At 36.9% G+C, this 16,984-nt stretch overlaps 1 protein-coding gene across 2 annotated transcripts in view; it reads left to right on the forward strand.

The window, feature by feature from the left end:
* Epha3 (EPH receptor A3) overlaps positions 1 to 16,984 on the forward strand; it is a 303,692-nt gene that overhangs the window by 72,079 nt on the left and 214,629 nt on the right. For both annotated transcript variants that reach the window (XM_005345246.2, XM_026788576.1), the window contains exon 3: positions 13,953 to 14,613. In XM_005345246.2, the coding sequence (XP_005345303.1) occupies positions 13,953 to 14,613 (661 nt within the window). The remainder of the gene's footprint in view (positions 1 to 13,952; positions 14,614 to 16,984) is intronic.

Consider the following 16,984-nt stretch of genomic DNA (forward strand, 5'->3'; position numbering starts at 1 on the left):
TTGAAGGACATCTAGGTTGTTTCCAGGTTCTGGCTATTACAAATAATGCTGCTATGAACATAGTTGAACAAATGCTTTTGTCATATGATAGGGTACCTCTTGGGTATATTCCCAAGAGTGGTATTGCTGGGTCCAGGGGTAGGTTGATCGCGAATTTCCTAAGAAACCGCCACACTGCTTTCCAAAGTGGTTGCACAAGTTTGCATTCCCACCACCAATGGATTAGGGTACCCCTTCCTCCACAACCTCTCCAGCAAAGGCTATCATTGGTGTTTTTGATTTTAGCCATTCTGACAGGCGTATGATTATATCTCAAAGTTGTCTTGATTTTCATTTCTCTGATCACTAAGGAAGTCGAGCATGACCTTAAGTGTCTTTTGGCCATTTGAACTTCTTCTGTTGAGAATTCTCTGTTCAGCTCTCTCAAGGTCCAAATCAGGAGCAGAAGGAGAGAGAGCACGAGCAAGGAACTCAGGACCGCGAGGGGTGTACCCACACACTGAGAGAATGGGGATGTATTCTTTTTATTTGGTTCTGACACCAATGGAAGCCGGTTTCTAATGATGTAAGTCAGATTCCCAAGCTCCTCTCTGATGTTGTTAATCACACTTACCCTCCTTCTAGTGTCTCACACTCACTTCTCATCAGATCCTGTGCTCAGGTAACTTTTGGAATCTGATCTGGTCTTCCCATTCCCACCGATGCTGACACTTTCTGCCTCACTCTCTGAAAGTTCGTGTTTGGCACGTTTCTTCCTCTTACCCCACATAGCAGCCAGTTCATGACCACCCTGTACCATGACTCACAACTATTCCTCTGTCCCAAATCTTTACTGAATTTCATTGTGAAACATATTTCAAATTCTTGTATATGGACTCAAATGATTTCCTCATCTGCAGAGACATCCGTTTCTCCTCTAGAACTTCTATATTGTTACCTGTGCTCACCCTCACCCACACCGACCCTTTGCAGTTCTTTTGCTTACCAGGCATTCTCCTATTTCTTAGTCCAGAGACTCTTTGTTCTTTCACTCTAGGGTGTTTTATTCAAGAGCGTATCTTTAGCCTAGGATCTCATTTTATTCAAGTATCTTCAAAAATGAATACATATATTGCTTACTGTATGCGAACTTCTATTAAACTCTTTTCTGTTTCCTTCTATATTTGTATTCTTGTTTTTGTTTTTTAATACTGCTATATCTATCTTTTAAAACATATGTATATGAAGTTTGTATAGGTGTGTGCGTGTATGTGTGTGTAGTTGTTGTTGTTTGTTAATCATTTTCCTCAGGTTGAATATTGATTCCCTGAGAATAGTACTGATTTGTAATTGTTGGAAGTTTCCAGGCCATAGCAGACATTCTGACCTACAGAAGCTTTCTGTTGAATAGTGACTAACACCTACATTTATAAGTTAAAAATCCAAAATCTATTTTTTCATCTTTGTCATAATGGTAGTATCAGAAAATTTGAGAGAATTGAGGTACCTAATAAGTAGCTGCTTTCCTTAGTCAACATATGACCACTGTATATGATTATATACAGCATAGAAGCACATACTTCAAGATTGGTAAAATGAACGTAATTAATAAGCATGTGCTCAGTCCATGTATGATCACGATGTAAATATTATTAGTTTAGTAGAATACAAATACAGAATAACTGTTTGCTTAGCTAGCAGATGATTACTGTGTAAATCCTTACTCTCACTCTCTTATTTTAAGATAAAGAATTCCTGTAAAATGTGCACTATTATCATCTCCATGTTAGGCACAAGATAACTAGAGTTAACACACTAGCCAGTATAAAATTAAAAGACAATTAACATTTACTTTCAGTTTTACTAAAGTATAGAATCTACCCTTCAGCATGCTATATTGAGCACTCATTCTTTCTTCATTTTTTTTTAAAGAAAGCTGTGACAGTAAAATAAGTGTCTAACAACAGTGTGGTGCTATGGAGCTTGGTACAGTGTGGACCAGTGCGGCAATGGTTTTACTATGCATAGAAGTAGTGCAAACTGTTTGTAAAGACATGGTGACAGGCTCATTTATAATAAAATGCTAAGCAACAAAAGATTCCCTTAACTTTTACTTTGAATTATGCTCACTGAATTTTAAGAGAGTAAGACAGCTCATGCTTGTCATGAGTTGTAGTGCCCTTAAGTAAAATTAAAGAAACCCTAGATAAGCTTTAAAAATGAACTGCTGAAAGTTTAAATTAAAAATGCATTCTTCTTAGGAGAAAATCAATCAGTGTATTGTTTTTATTTTAAGAGATGTCATGTGGACTAACTCAGCTTTAGCAGAATAAAAGATGTAGCATGCTTACTGCTGGCCCTGGATAACACAGTTAAAATAATTTTAAATGCACAGATTTGCACAGTGCCAGGCTATGTCCAAAAGTTTTACCATAGTATTTTCCATGCTGCTGATGCATAAATAAAACCAATGCTTATTAAATATTTCAATCATTAAAACTCAGTTTCAAACCTGGCCTGTTTATCTTCAGAACTTAAGCCTGTAAGTCTGGAATCCATATGGTATTTAAGGTCAGAAGACTGAGAGTGTTTGCGTGCAGCCTGCCTGCTACAGTCCTGTGGAGGTATCACTCACTGAGGTGTCTGCACTTTTAGCTTCTCATTGAAAAGCAGCTTCGATTGCAGAGACCAGAGGCGTGTTCTGAAGAGTAACACATACTTGGTTAAATTGTAAACTTCCTATCAGAAGGTCCATAAAACTCAGAGCAGGATCCATGTCACACGAGTTAATTTCATTTCCGTTGCTGTGAGGGCTGTACAGGTATATTGCAAATTGCTAAGGATTGCGACGGCTGTGACCTATTATCAGAGCAGGAAATTACATGGGTCTCACAGCTGATGTGCAGTGGGCTGCTGTCACTGCTCTGCATTAATTTCTAAGTCTTTGGCCATTTGTAATAATTCTGTAAATGCCGATCTTAGCAGTTTTCAGTCTAGACACGTTAAGCCCATGTGCATGGAATTTTCTCCCATCATTTTCAAACAGTTACACTCAAGTCTAAAATTACCTTTTTATTGGACAATTTCACCTTGAACATTCTTCTAAGGGTTGGAAACATGATAGCCTCATTGTCCTGTTCCCTAATATTTAGGGGAAATTTATTCTAGAGAAAGTAGAACCATTTAGCAATACATGAAAATAAAGGTGGAGAAAGTCTCTGATGAATGCCTACATTATGTTGTTTTTCTTTTTTTCAGTTTTTATAGACTAGGTGATGATTCATCACCCAATGTAATTGACCTTACATCTTTTCTGGTATAGTTTTGAAAAATAGAAAACTTTTTACTTATAGCTTTATATTGAAGATAGAAATATTTCCTTGAGTACATCAAGCCTTAACACTGACAAATTTTTTATTCTTTCTTTCATATTGACATTCATAAAAAATTAAATTCAAGTAACAGATGTAGTTGAAAGTATTTAGTTTTATTCCATTTAGTTATGAAAGCTGTAGGTAGATCTTATACTTTATTGTACATTTCATTTTTATGTATATAGGTATTTGCCTTCATGAGTGCTGATGCATCATGTGCCTTCAGTGTCTACACTGGGTGAAAGAGCATTGAATCCTCCGAAATTGTGGTATGAGGTGGTTGAGAACCAGCATGTGGATCCTGGGAACTCAACCGATGTCCTCTACAAGAACAAGTGCTCTTAACCTCTGAGCTATCTCTCTAGACTTTTTCTTACATTTCTTGAATATCAATTGCTCTGGTCAGGAATTCCCTTATGTTACCCTGCCTTTAAGGTTTTTTTCCATAGCTTAAAATGTGTTCTATTTTTCTCTAACATTATGTTCTGCACCTTCAAATTCGTCTTGTAAAATTCATGTCAACAATCCTAAAACTCTGAATCATAAATTTGTTGACACGCAGTTTCTAGAAAATGTCTTTTTCACTTTGTTCCTTCTAAAATAAACTTGTCGTAGGCCTGATACTCAGTCAGTTAAGGACAGTATCTGATAGAACTTAAGTACCGGTGCTTTTAATCCAATGCCTTATGTAACCAAATGCACATTTCTGTGCTTTGTTAATTGCAATATGTTTGGCACTTGACACATCATATGCCATTTAATTTTAGTTAATCTCTATGGAGTAGTTAACTTAGCTTTTGGCACCGATGCTTCAGAATGTGAATTGATCCAAATTAGAGACCATCTAGAAATCAGCTCTGTGGGGGTGGAGATAGAAAAATCAATGTGGTGGCAGCACATCTCCAGATTGGCAAGAAACCTCCCTCTCAAGGGAGGAAGCCCACAGGTGAGAAAGGAGGACATCCAGCTTCCCCCTATGGCTCCCACGTGTGAGAATGTGCTCATTTACAATACCACAGAGACCCCACACCCACACACATAATAAGATTTAAATTTCTGTGTAGACATTATATTTAATAGTTGCACATACATGTGGATGAAACTGGTTCCTTAGTGACAGATATTCTGTCTCCTTCACGGCTGCAAGTCAGTGTAGTGCTTGTCGCACTGTGGCTAATCAATATGGGTTAACGTTTCCTAAAAGGACACATCGTGTCTCATGAGAAAGTGTTTGCACTTGTTTGTATGCCAACACTTTGTTTTGTCCTGATCCACATCTCTTGTTATGAAGAGCCTTCCTGAACCTTGCTTTAATAAGAGGTGGTAAACTCAGCACCATAGCACGCATTGGCGCAGTCCTTCACACTATTTTGGGAAGCAGTGAGTGAGCACTGACTCAGCAGAGGTGATGCTGAAGCCCTCTAGACATTTGCAGTACTCCCTCGAATCTCTCCTCCTGCTTTGCTCTGAAGTACCAACTCCTAGTTCAGATCTCACCATGTACCTCTCTTTAGAGCTTTCTCCGAGATGCCAATGAAGTATACAGGCCAATTCAGACTTTCTAGTGACCCCAGGCGCCCTGTTCTAAATGCTGGTGACTGTAACCAGCCTTTCTCTGTCCCTCCTGAACCTCCAAAATAACCACACAGAGACTTCTTAGTAATTATGAGAGCTTGGCCTTAGCTTAACCTTTCTCTTAACTACTTGTTATGACTTCAATCACCTCATATCTTTTAATCTATATTCTTTACATGGCTTGGTACCTTTAATCTGAAATGTCTATTCTGCTTTCTCTCCATCTGACTAGAGACCTCAACTTTCTTCCTCTCAGAGCTCTCTCTATCCAGAAGTCCTACCTGTCCCTCCTACTTAGGTATTGGCCACTTAAATTATTATATTAATCAGAATGATACATATTTACTGTGTACAAAAGATTATTCCACAACATCATTTTCCTCCAATACTGGAACCTAGCTTTTTAAAGGGATTTTACTCTTAATCAATGCATGGTTATGTCATCTCTCTTCTGTGTACACCTTATACTGGCATTGTGGAAGTGCTAGTTGCCACTTTTTTAAAAAATGCTTTCCTGATGCTTTATTCTCATCAATAATCCTCAAATAATAGCAAGTGTACCTTCATTGACCATGTATGTCAGCTCTGCTTCATCAAATTCTGGAGAACAGCAATGGCAGTAAAAAAACAAATCACATTTTTTTTTAATACTCAAAGATTTCTAACCCAGGATTTATTCACAGGAATATTTAATTCATGCACCCAAAGTTGATTGTAATCTCTATTAACAAGATGTTCTAAAAATCACCAGTATAACAACCTATAGCACACTATAAAAGCTTATATATAACAGTTTTATTTCATTTATAACAGAGTAAATATGTTGGAGGACGTAGTCCATTCACTTTCTATGTGCTGTTGACATATTTTTGTTAATGTATGGTTCATATTTACACCAGTCAGAAATACAGGCTTATGAATAGATTTACTCAGTTTGTTGTAATAACATCTTACAACTCCTTGTTGAGGTAGAAAAAGTTATAAAGGTGGGCCTCTGTATAAGGCATGTTTGTGTCTTAGGGAATTTGGAGTACGAAATGAATTTGGAGTATATGTTTAGCCAAAAGCTAAACATCACATGTTAGTTTCAATGTGACCCAGAAGTTATGGAAGCTCATATTGGAAAATACTCTGATGTGTCACTGGGAAATTGAATTTCTGAAGGCCAAATGACAAAGAGAATTCATTGGTTCTTAAATATTTGGTACACTCTGCTAGGTCTTGGCCTATCAGAACAAAATAAGAACAGGTGGGGAAGGACTCACCAAGCAATAGTGTTTTAGAAGCTGACTGTGTCACAATTGGCTAGAATCAATAAGTGAAACAAGCAAATTAGATAGACCATATTTAGAGATAAGACTGAGGGAATGATGACAGTTCTGAACACACCACATGTTCCGCTTAGTCCTATCTGGGAAGAGAGATCTGAAGTTGCCGACAGAGGTTTGGTGGAACTGAGCCTTCTATAGTTCTTACGTCAGTGTCAGCATTTTATGAAACTAAATAACAGAGAAGAAAAACAGATGCATCTGTGAGTCCATCTTAGACATGCTGTATAACACAGAAACAGAACCCATGACAGGTGCTCATAGGGAACCTAAAGATCCCATCCAATCAGCTTTCTGGGGACCTGGTGTCTTTAACAACATCCTGTTATAACTTCAGATATCACCACGACCTGCTCTATATCCTGAGACTCCTAAACAGAGACCGTCTGTCACTCCTTCCTGACGATGTGTTCACTCTGAAACCTTTTGCCGACTTTCCTCATCAGTAACGCCTAATCTTTCTACCTTCTAATAGGCTTTTCTTCTCTTTCCAATATGTCTTATCTGAAGGAGGCTGCTGTGTTCCCTATATCCAGTGAGATTGTTATAATATCACAATCAATTGTCTAGAGGTCAAAGTGGATTGGAGATGTATACACAGAACTTATAAAAAGATTCCCAGTTGTACCTTCGCAGCCATGATCTTTGTGATATTTCTCTCCTCGACTCTTTGACTTCAGTGCTGATTTCCCATTTTCTTTTGCATTGATCCATTCATCATATAATCAAAAAAGCCTATTTTTATAATTCTATTCATTTATCTTAATTCTTAAACCACTTGAACTTTTATACTAAGCTATTAGAAATGTATCGCTGCATGTATGCTCATTCATGTGTGCATACTTTTGAAGTAGAAATAGCAGTGAGGTTTTCCAGCATATCTCTGTGATGAGCTTAACAGTGACATCCTTCATGTAGGGTAGGATGCAACGTTAAATGCTGCTTCATAGAGAGTACTCAAACATATACAGGACAAACGTTGAGGTTTTTGCTGGGTATAGTGGATATAGCTGTACAAAGGGAAGAACTGGATGTCTGAGAGGCATGAGTCGAGGAAAGAAGAACACAAAACCACTTGATAGCCTGATCAATCATTAGCATATTAACAAAGTGTAGATTTATGGATTCCTCTGAACCAATGGAATCTACAAGTAATTCAAACCAGAATAATCCCACTAGTGTCATTTTTATTTTTGTCATCTTCAAATTCATGAAAACCCAGTTTTATTTTCTTAGAGATAAATTATGAAGTTATTTTCTCATTTTATTTATGTCCTCCAACATCGTTGCTTATGTATGTACTAAATAATTGAATATTTCCCAATTTAGATAACATATATTTCTGCTTTTATTACCCTTACTCCCTGTTCTCAGCTCATTAAAAAGGTTCTCCACGAGAGGTTTTAGTTTGAACCATAAAACAAATTTTTAATTAATATAATTGAGGTATATGGGAAAACCTGTTTTAGGTTAAATGACAATTATTAAAAGTGTTTTTCTTAAAAAGTACATGTTTGGATCTAATGAAATAGGAACTTTGTTTTCTAGAAAATATTAATGAAATCCCCTAGAAAGAAGTTGCAGAATAATTCCTTCAAGGACAAGCAACCTGATACCTGTGTTTACTGGGTTATAGTAATCTGGACCATGAAAAATAAAGAAGTCAATCTGAGCTTTTGACCAAAAAATACAGATTTTACATATGGATCTGGAAAGCAGGCTAAATATCAGAATTGATGATTTAGAGAATTTAAGTAAATGTTATAACTTTTTCTTACCCTTTTCTGCAGAAGGCAAGGAAGAGAAATATGCTTATTATTCCCAAATTCTATGTACCACCTTGTCCTTTCTCCATGTTTTCCTTAAAACAGTTGTTATATGATATAGTATTTGTAGGAATTTATGAATGTGTAGATTAGTTATGAGAGGAAAGAGATTTGACAAGCCTGTGTATCTTTTCATTAACAAACATGCACTTGCAAGAAGAATTTAGCTAACGGTCTTGGCATTGTGATGTTAAGAAAAAAATGTTACTTTAGAGGTGATATTTCTGCTGTTACTTGTCTTTAGCAATTGCCAGAGTTAGAGAATCTGGTGCTGTAAACGGTTGGAGATGGCAGTCCACCATCACTTTCAGGCAATTAGGTCTTCATTACAAATTAATGAAGTGGTAATTGGTCCCTGCGACTTTCTCGGTGAAAAGCATGCTGGTGTTGTTTGCATTATCTTCATGCAATTCATAACTCTGTATTCAAGGACTTGTGATAGCTTGCCAAATTAAACTACAATGAGAATTCCTTAATTAAAATCATATTTTACATCAAATTATGAAAATCTCTATAGAATGTGCTGCTTAATGGTTAGCTGAATATGGCTTATAGCAAAGAAATTTGCAAAGGATTCATTGATCAAAGTAAATACTCATCTATTCTTATGAGTAAAGTTTGATTTAAAAATATGAAGCCTATTGATCTTTAGTTTTCTAATTTCTAATTCCAATGTCATGATCTAACTGTAAAGACCAAGAATACATCCAAACTCGCCTCACAGTCTAATCTTTAGCACTACCACAAAACATTGGTATTTAACAATGGAAATTTTTGAACACCAAACATAGCCCCTTAATCTTCTAAAATTAAACATTTTGTCTTGACTTTGACTTTACTATAAAGTAACATACCTTACCATAAATGCCTTAGAATTGAGACACCTCTTACATGAGTTTCTTCAGAAAAGATACCAAAATAATCCACATATGTAATGAGGAAAATGGTTTAGATTTCTCCAGTAAGACTTAAATTTTTTTTAAATCCTGTATTTCCTTTCCCCCTTTTTATTGAAAATCAATATTTTTCACACAAATATATCCTGACTTGAGTATTCCCTCTCTCTATTCTGCCCAGTTCCTGCCCACCTCCCCTCCCATCCAGACCAATCTCCTTTCTGTCTCTCATTAGAAAGCAAACAGGCTTCTAATGATCAATCATAAAATATAATAAGATAAAATAAAAAATAACACATTGGACTTGGACAAAGCAAATAGAAGAAAAAGAGCTCAAGAGAAGGCAGAAGAAAGAGAGCCTCACTTCCTCACACACTCAGGAAATCATAACACACTAAACTAGAAACCATATCACGAATGCAAAGAGCCTGTAGGGTAAAAAGAAAGAAGAAATGTGTGTGTGTGTGTGTGTGTGTGTGTGTGTGTGTGTGTGTGTAGAAAATAAAAATTAAAAATGAGAATATAAAAATAAGAAGACATTTTTAGAAAGATAAGCTTTGACATGAATTATGAGACATAGGTTCTCTGAAGATGCAACTTAATTCATTTTTTATTGGCCATCTATGAGTGGCCCATGAGACTGACCTTTCAAAGGAATTTTTCCCCCCAGTGAGATTCTCTTGGAGAAAACTAAAGTTTCGTTTGAAGGTGCATATCAATTGGAGATAGCTTCTGAGTTAGGGATGCGGGCATGTGTCCACTTCCCCTTTCAACCCTAAGAAGTTATGCGGTGTACACCCGTGCAGGCCTTGTACATGCTGCCCCAGTGTCTGTGAGTCCCTGTGAACATCAGCTAATTCAGAGGGTTTTCTCCTCTTGGTATCCTCTATTATCTTCCATTATTTTAAATCCATTATTTTAAACTATTTTTCCTCCTCATCACTGTGATTCCATGAGACCTGAAGGGGGAGACACTCGATGGAGATATCCCATTTAGGTAGGAGTTTTCCAAGGTCTCTCACTCTCTGTATAACGTCTGACTGTGGGGCTCTGTATTTGTTCCCACTTCTCTGATTGTGACTGAGCAAGGCACTGATATATGAGTATAGAATCATCATTTTGTTTTGCTTGTTTTTTTTGTTTTTTTGCTCTTTGTTGGTAGATCAAAGGGTTTGTGGCTGGATTGATGTCTTTGTTTCTTCTTTGGTAGCATACAGAGTACCTTCCTGCACCAAAGACACTGGGGTATAGAGGTAAAGAATAAACACCAGCATAGCTTCTCCCTTTCCACTGTTTTCTGTAGATGTTGTCTTTGTCAACATCTTCGCATTCTCTATGTTGAGAATGCCCTACAGTGGTGGTAACAGTCTAGTTTGTTTGTGTGTTTCCATGGAACTCCTTTTGCTAACAAAATTTGCTAACCAAATCCCAGCAATGTAAGTTTACGTTGCTGATAAGAAATGGCCAACTTGGACTCTCTTTCCCCAATTTGATGATTTCTTTCACATCTACTTCATACATGTGTGTACTTTAGGAATCTTCTACTATGTTAGGTTTCTGTATTATCCCTCAAGTGGCCATTAACTTTAGTTGTCTCTCTTCCATTTTCACTTCCTCGTCTCCTGTTCCCTCCCCCTTTCCGCTATATTTTCCCACTCTAGCTGTCCCCAGATTCATCCATAACTATACATTATATTTTCCTTTCCTAGGGAGATCTATTTGTCTTTTCTTAGACCTTTACTGTATAACCAACCTCTGTGGTTCTGCAGACTATAACTTGGATATCATTGACTCAACAGCTAATATCCACATATAAGAGAATATATGTCACAATTGTCTTTCTGGGTCTAGGTTACCTCACTCAGTGTGATCTTTCCCAGTTTCATCTGTTTACTTGCAATTTTCACGATTTTATTATTGTTTTTCAATGGGTAAAAAGAAAGATATGCCATTATGCAATGTATCACATTTTCTTTGTCCATTTTTCTGTTCAGGGACATCTTGGTTGTTTCCAATTTTAGGCTATTATGAATAGAGCTGCAGTGAGCATAACTGAGTAACTGTACTTGTGGTAGGGTCAAGTCATTTGGTTGTGTGCCCAGGAGTGGGGAGCTAGATCTTGAGATCAATATATTACAGTCTTTCTGAGGAACTACTACACTGATTCCCATCCTGGGTGAGGATGCTTACATACCCACCAGCAACAGATGAGTGTTCCCCTGATTCCAAATCCATGCCAAGATGAGCTGTCACGTGCTTTATTGACCTTGGCCTTTCTGAGAAGTGTAACATGAAATCTCAAAGTGATTTTGATTGGGATGTCCCAGATGACTAAATATGTTGAAAAGTTCTTTAAGTAGTTTCAGCTATTTGAGTTTCCTTTTGAGAATTCTGCTTCTATCTGCATCACATTTTATTTTTAGTTGTTTACACATTTTGGATATAGCCCTGTAATGTATATGTAGTAGGTGAAAACTTTTTCCTATTCTGTAGGCATCCTACAGAATATTGTTTGTCTGAACAACAGTGTCCTTTGCCATACAGAGCTTTTTCATATTCATGAACTCCTATTTACTAATATTTGATCTTAGTGCCCGAGCTTATGGTATTTTGTTCATAAAGTCTTCTCCTGTAACATTATTCCCCACCTTCTCTTCTTTCACGTCTAAAGTATCTGGTTTTATGTTGAGGTCTTTTATCCATTGGAAGCTGTGTTTTGTGCAGGGTGATAAGTATAGACCTATTAGAATTCTTGAACATGTAGCCATTCAGTTTGACCAGCAACATTTGTTGAAGAAGCTGTCTTTTTTCTGGTATGTGTTTCTGGCTTCTTTAGCAAAAACCAGGCCCATTGGTGTGTAGATTCATCCCTGAGTCTTCAATTTAACACCCCTGATCAAATTGTCTGTTTTTGTGCCAATGCTATGCCTTCACTTCTTGGCTAGAGTTACCCAAAGATATTTTAAATTATTAGAGGTTACTGTGAAGTGTTGTTTCCTGATTTCTTTCTGAGTCAGATTGTGATTTGTATATAGGAAGGCTACTGATCTTTGGGAATTTTGTAAACAACTACTATGTTTTAACTATATCAGTTGTAGGATTTTCTGCTGGAATTTTTAGAGTCACCTATTAATACTATCATATTATATGAAAATAAGATACTTTGTGACTTTTTTTTATCCCCTTTATCTCCTTCAGTTTTCTTTTTGTTTTGTTTTGTTTTTCGAGACAGGGTTTCTCTGTGGTTTTGGAGCCTGTCCTGGAACTAGCTCTTGTAGACCAGGCTGGTCTCGAACTCACAGAGATCCGCCTGCCTCTGCCTCCTGAGTGCTGGGATTAAAGGCGTGCGCCACCACTGCCCGGCAGTTTTCTTCTTGGAGTGGAATTTAAGAGTGCAATTATAATGTCCAATGCAATGATTGATCTTCAAAATTTAAAAATTCTCTAACATTTTTTCAATCTGCAAACCAAATATGGAACTTTGCATATTATTGACAGTATTCTACCACTGCACAATATGCTTCCCTCTAGTAATAATTTCTTATGAGTCATGCCATATATTACATTTAATTAATTCCCCAATAGACATACAGTATTGTAAATATGAATAACTCAAAATTTAGTAATTTCATTTTAGAAAAAATTCGAAATTTATCCACAAACACTTGATGAATTAACTTGCAAATAAATGTGATGTTTAAAGTATAATGTTTTTAGGAACAATAGGGTTATTAATGTCAAGGAGGAAGAAAAACATATTCCAATGTAATTGCACCATAAACAAGGGAATAAAGACCAGGAAATTTACCTTGGCTCTTGAAAACAGTAAAATAGCTCTCATTGGAAAGAAGTTTCTATTCTCTATTTGAACTCTATAAAAATTAGCATGTAGATTGGGATTACTTTTGAAGAAACTAAAATTTCAAACTGAAGAGTTTAAATGTTTTTGCATAGGCACTGGAGAACCCTGGAAGACTTTGAATTAAAAAAAAAAAAATCTTAGTAAAGGACTAGTATTCCCGAAAGGTCTGGGCAAAATTGTACATGAAAAAAAGAAGATGCATAGGCAGCAATAGAAGCTGGAGAGGCTGGCATGATGGAGTAACAGGAGTAATGCAAGCAATATGGCATTGAGTTAAGCTTACCAAGAATTATTCTTATGATCACAAAATGTACTTCTTTACAGTTTTATACTCTTAAGACTTTAAAAATATCTTCTTTTATAGTGAAAGAAGTTAATAATATAAATTTAACTAATATAATAACAACACATTAACTTTTTTGGCCACATAAAAGTCCAATATGGGAGCTAAGGCGGGACAAGCCATAACATTCACTATATGGCTGTTTCTGTCTCACATATAGTAACTGTTTGTTTTGGAGAAGTTGACATTTCCCCAACATGGCTCCCCCCAAAAGACTGAGACTCCTTAAAAATGGTGTGCGTGAAGCTCCATGGTGATGCTATCATGTAAAGTCTCTGAATGTTACTGCATACAAAATTTACTTCAATATTGTTTAAGTTGTGAGAAAAACAATTCATTTCAGGCACTGTTCATTGTCATTTTCTTTTAAAACAGAGAGACAAAATACAGAATTACAGCAAGTCTTCGACCTGACTCACTATTCACCATTCTTTCCAGGTTTCTGTGCTCTGGTGTTTGGCTGTGCATAATGACCTGCCCAGTGGCCTTTTCTTGCATATCTAAAATCTTGCAGTGCAAGGCAAATGTATTCATTCAATTATGAAACTGCTTTGTGGCATTGAATTCACCAATAACCATACACTAGAAGGTTAGGAGTTTGTCCACAGATGTCTATAATGTGTGGCATTGAAGCCTTTTCTTGTTTATGCTGTTTTTTGTTTTTGTTAGTTAATTTGCCTTGACACTTTTGTTATGTGTGTGTCATCATTACACTTACCTCACTAATTTTGCCTCTCTCTCTCTCTCTGTCTTTGCTTTGATTCTTCAGTGGGAAGAGATCAGTGGCGTTGATGAGCATTACACACCCATCAGGACTTACCAGGTGTGCAATGTCATGGATCACAGCCAAAATAATTGGCTGAGGACAAACTGGGTCCCAAGAAATTCAGCTCAGAAAATCTATGTGGAGCTCAAGTTCACACTCCGGGACTGCAACAGCATCCCATTGGTTTTGGGGACTTGCAAGGAGACCTTTAACCTATACTACATGGAGTCTGACGATGACCAGAGTGTGAAATTCCGAGAGCATCAATTTACAAAGATTGACACTATTGCAGCGGATGAAAGTTTCACCCAGATGGATCTTGGGGACCGCATTCTGAAACTCAACACTGAGATTAGAGAAGTGGGGCCGGTCAACAAAAAGGGGTTTTATTTGGCTTTTCAAGATGTTGGTGCTTGCGTTGCCTTGGTGTCTGTAAGAGTGTACTTCAAAAAGTGCCCGTTTACGGTGAAGAATCTGGCTATGTTTCCAGACACAGTACCCATGGACTCCCAGTCTTTGGTGGAGGTTAGGGGCTCTTGTGTCAATAATTCCAAGGAGGAGGATCCTCCCAAAATGTACTGCAGCACAGAAGGGGAATGGCTTGTCCCCATCGGGAAGTGCACCTGCAACGCTGGGTATGAAGAACGAGGCTTCATATGCCAAGGTAAGAGCCTTCTTTCTTCTTTATAGTTGAATTTGTCTCCTGCGAGTTTATTATAAAGTCATGAAAATAAATTAACCGAATCTGATCTCACTTGGCAGTACAACACAGCTCAGAATTATGAGTCGATTTATATGCTAAATTTATCCCATTTGATGTGTTGATTGATGATCTGTTCTGAAATATTAATGGGTGTGACTCTGAGGTGCTGAACTGCACCCTGGAGAGGTGTCATCTGTGCTACTTTTTTCATTGTATTTTACCTTTTTGAGTTAGTTGGGAGGATGCCCACATGCAATGGTGTATTTTAGGTTGAAGAAGTGGTTTCTCCTTTTAACTTTTGGATCCTGGGCATCAAACTCAGGTAATCAGACTTGATAGTAGGCACCTTTGTAGGCTGAGCCATCTTCCAGGCTTGAGGGTTGCTTACTAGCTTATGTTTGATGGTTGTGTGATAGTAGCAATTAAAGTGGAATACATCTGCTTTTTTTGTCACTGAGGGCGGAAACATCTTTGGTACTCAGCTAATCTAAGTATAACAATTAGAGGGATATTTATATCTGGCCCACCTATCTCAGTAATATTCTCTTAATATTTATAAAGTATGGCCTGTTATTCATAGTTAGTGGAAGTTGGCTACCAAGTGGATGTTTAAATGCTCTAAGAAAATAATTTTATTTAAAAATCCAAGGCCAGTGTATTTGTATTGGCTTATTATGTTGTACCTGTTTTTTATGATTGTGTGCGTATGAGAAGTGCTGTGGGCAGAGAAATAGGACGAAACTGGGAGAAGCTGGGGAAGAAAAAATTCATTACTCAAAATATTATAGGTATTTCCAAAGATATATGCAATTACTTATACTTTTAATATTATTAGGGATTCTGAATTTTTATCAGTTTTAGTATTACTTTTTAAGACTATGTATTTAACATAAAAATTACTTAAAATATATTTTTCATATAAATCATATTTATCAGACATGCAAGATTATAATCCTGTTCCTTTCATCTTTTTGTTTTCAATTAGATAAGGTTTTTATATTTGATCATGCTGTAACTCTCAATTATATTTGAAGGCTACAAATATATGTGTGGATATTAGTGCACGGTCCTGTGGCTTTTCTTCATTTTCACACTTCCATTCACTGTTAGCCTGAGTCATGAGAACAGTCTGTTATTCTGCTGATGGACATTCAGTAGGAGCAGTTGAGAAGTCCATGTAACGAAAATGAACCACTCTTTATGCAGTTTGTCTTTTAATTCAGCATGAACAGGCAGCAGTATCTTTCCTTTGAATACAGCATGGTTTGTAAGAGCGCATTAAATAAAGGACGGGCAGGTTGCACAGTGAGTCAAATGCTGTCTGTGCAGGCATGCAGACCCAATTTAGATCTCTGCAATTCACATAAAAGCCATTTGTGGCGGTGTATTTTTCCTGCATGTATATCTACATATCACATGCATGACTGGTTCCCATAGATCTCATGGTACTGGAGGTACAATTGCCTAATTGTGAGCAGGCATGGAGGTACTGGGACCTGAACCCTCAATTCTGGAAGAGCAGCCAGTTCTCTTCAATACTAGACCATGAATCTAGATACTTGTTTGTTTTTGTTTTTTTTTTTTTTGAAATCCATCTTTCCTTTAAACCTCAGTGGCATTAGTATTGAAATTGAGATTGGTAACCAGATAGGCTAGACCCAAAGGCTAAGGTTAGCCCAAACTGTTTTGTCATCATTTTGTTTAATGGCGACAGACAATGTGAAATACAAGTGTACATGTTGTATGGTAGTAGTTTGAAGAAAATAAGATCTCAAAGAGTTTACACAGAGTTATCAAGAACCTATCATAAGCCTTATATGCATCTATTTATTTATGACATCTATTTTGTTTTCAGAATTTTAAGACGGAGTTGTTACTTGAAATGTTATTTTCAGGTTCTGTAAGATATGTGTGAATGTCAACTAAGATAATCTAGATTTGTAAATTATTAAGAATCTTATACTTGCAAACCAGTCTGTGAAATGCAATTCAATAACTATTAGTGAAAAATAATAAAATGGGAGACGCGGGAGAAATGCAGATGAATAAGTCATTGTGTCTACCTTCTAGGAGCTCACAGTCTCCTCAGAATGACAGATTCATAAATTAATGATTTTAATGGAAGACAGACCAATAAATATTCTGTCCTGTGTGCAACGAGTTTTGTCAGTCTAGGAGAAGAAGATATTAATATTCTAGACTTAAAAATTAATCTTAAAGGGCTGGAGAGATGGCTCAGTGGTTAAGAGCATTGCCTGCCCTTCCAAAGGTCCTGAGTTCAATTCCCGGCAACCACATGGTGGCTCACAACCATCTGTAGTGAGGTCTGCTG

Source organism: Microtus ochrogaster, chromosome 2, assembly GCF_000317375.1.
Source record: "Microtus ochrogaster isolate Prairie Vole_2 chromosome 2, MicOch1.0, whole genome shotgun sequence".
Taxonomy (NCBI): domain Eukaryota; kingdom Metazoa; phylum Chordata; class Mammalia; order Rodentia; family Cricetidae; genus Microtus; species Microtus ochrogaster.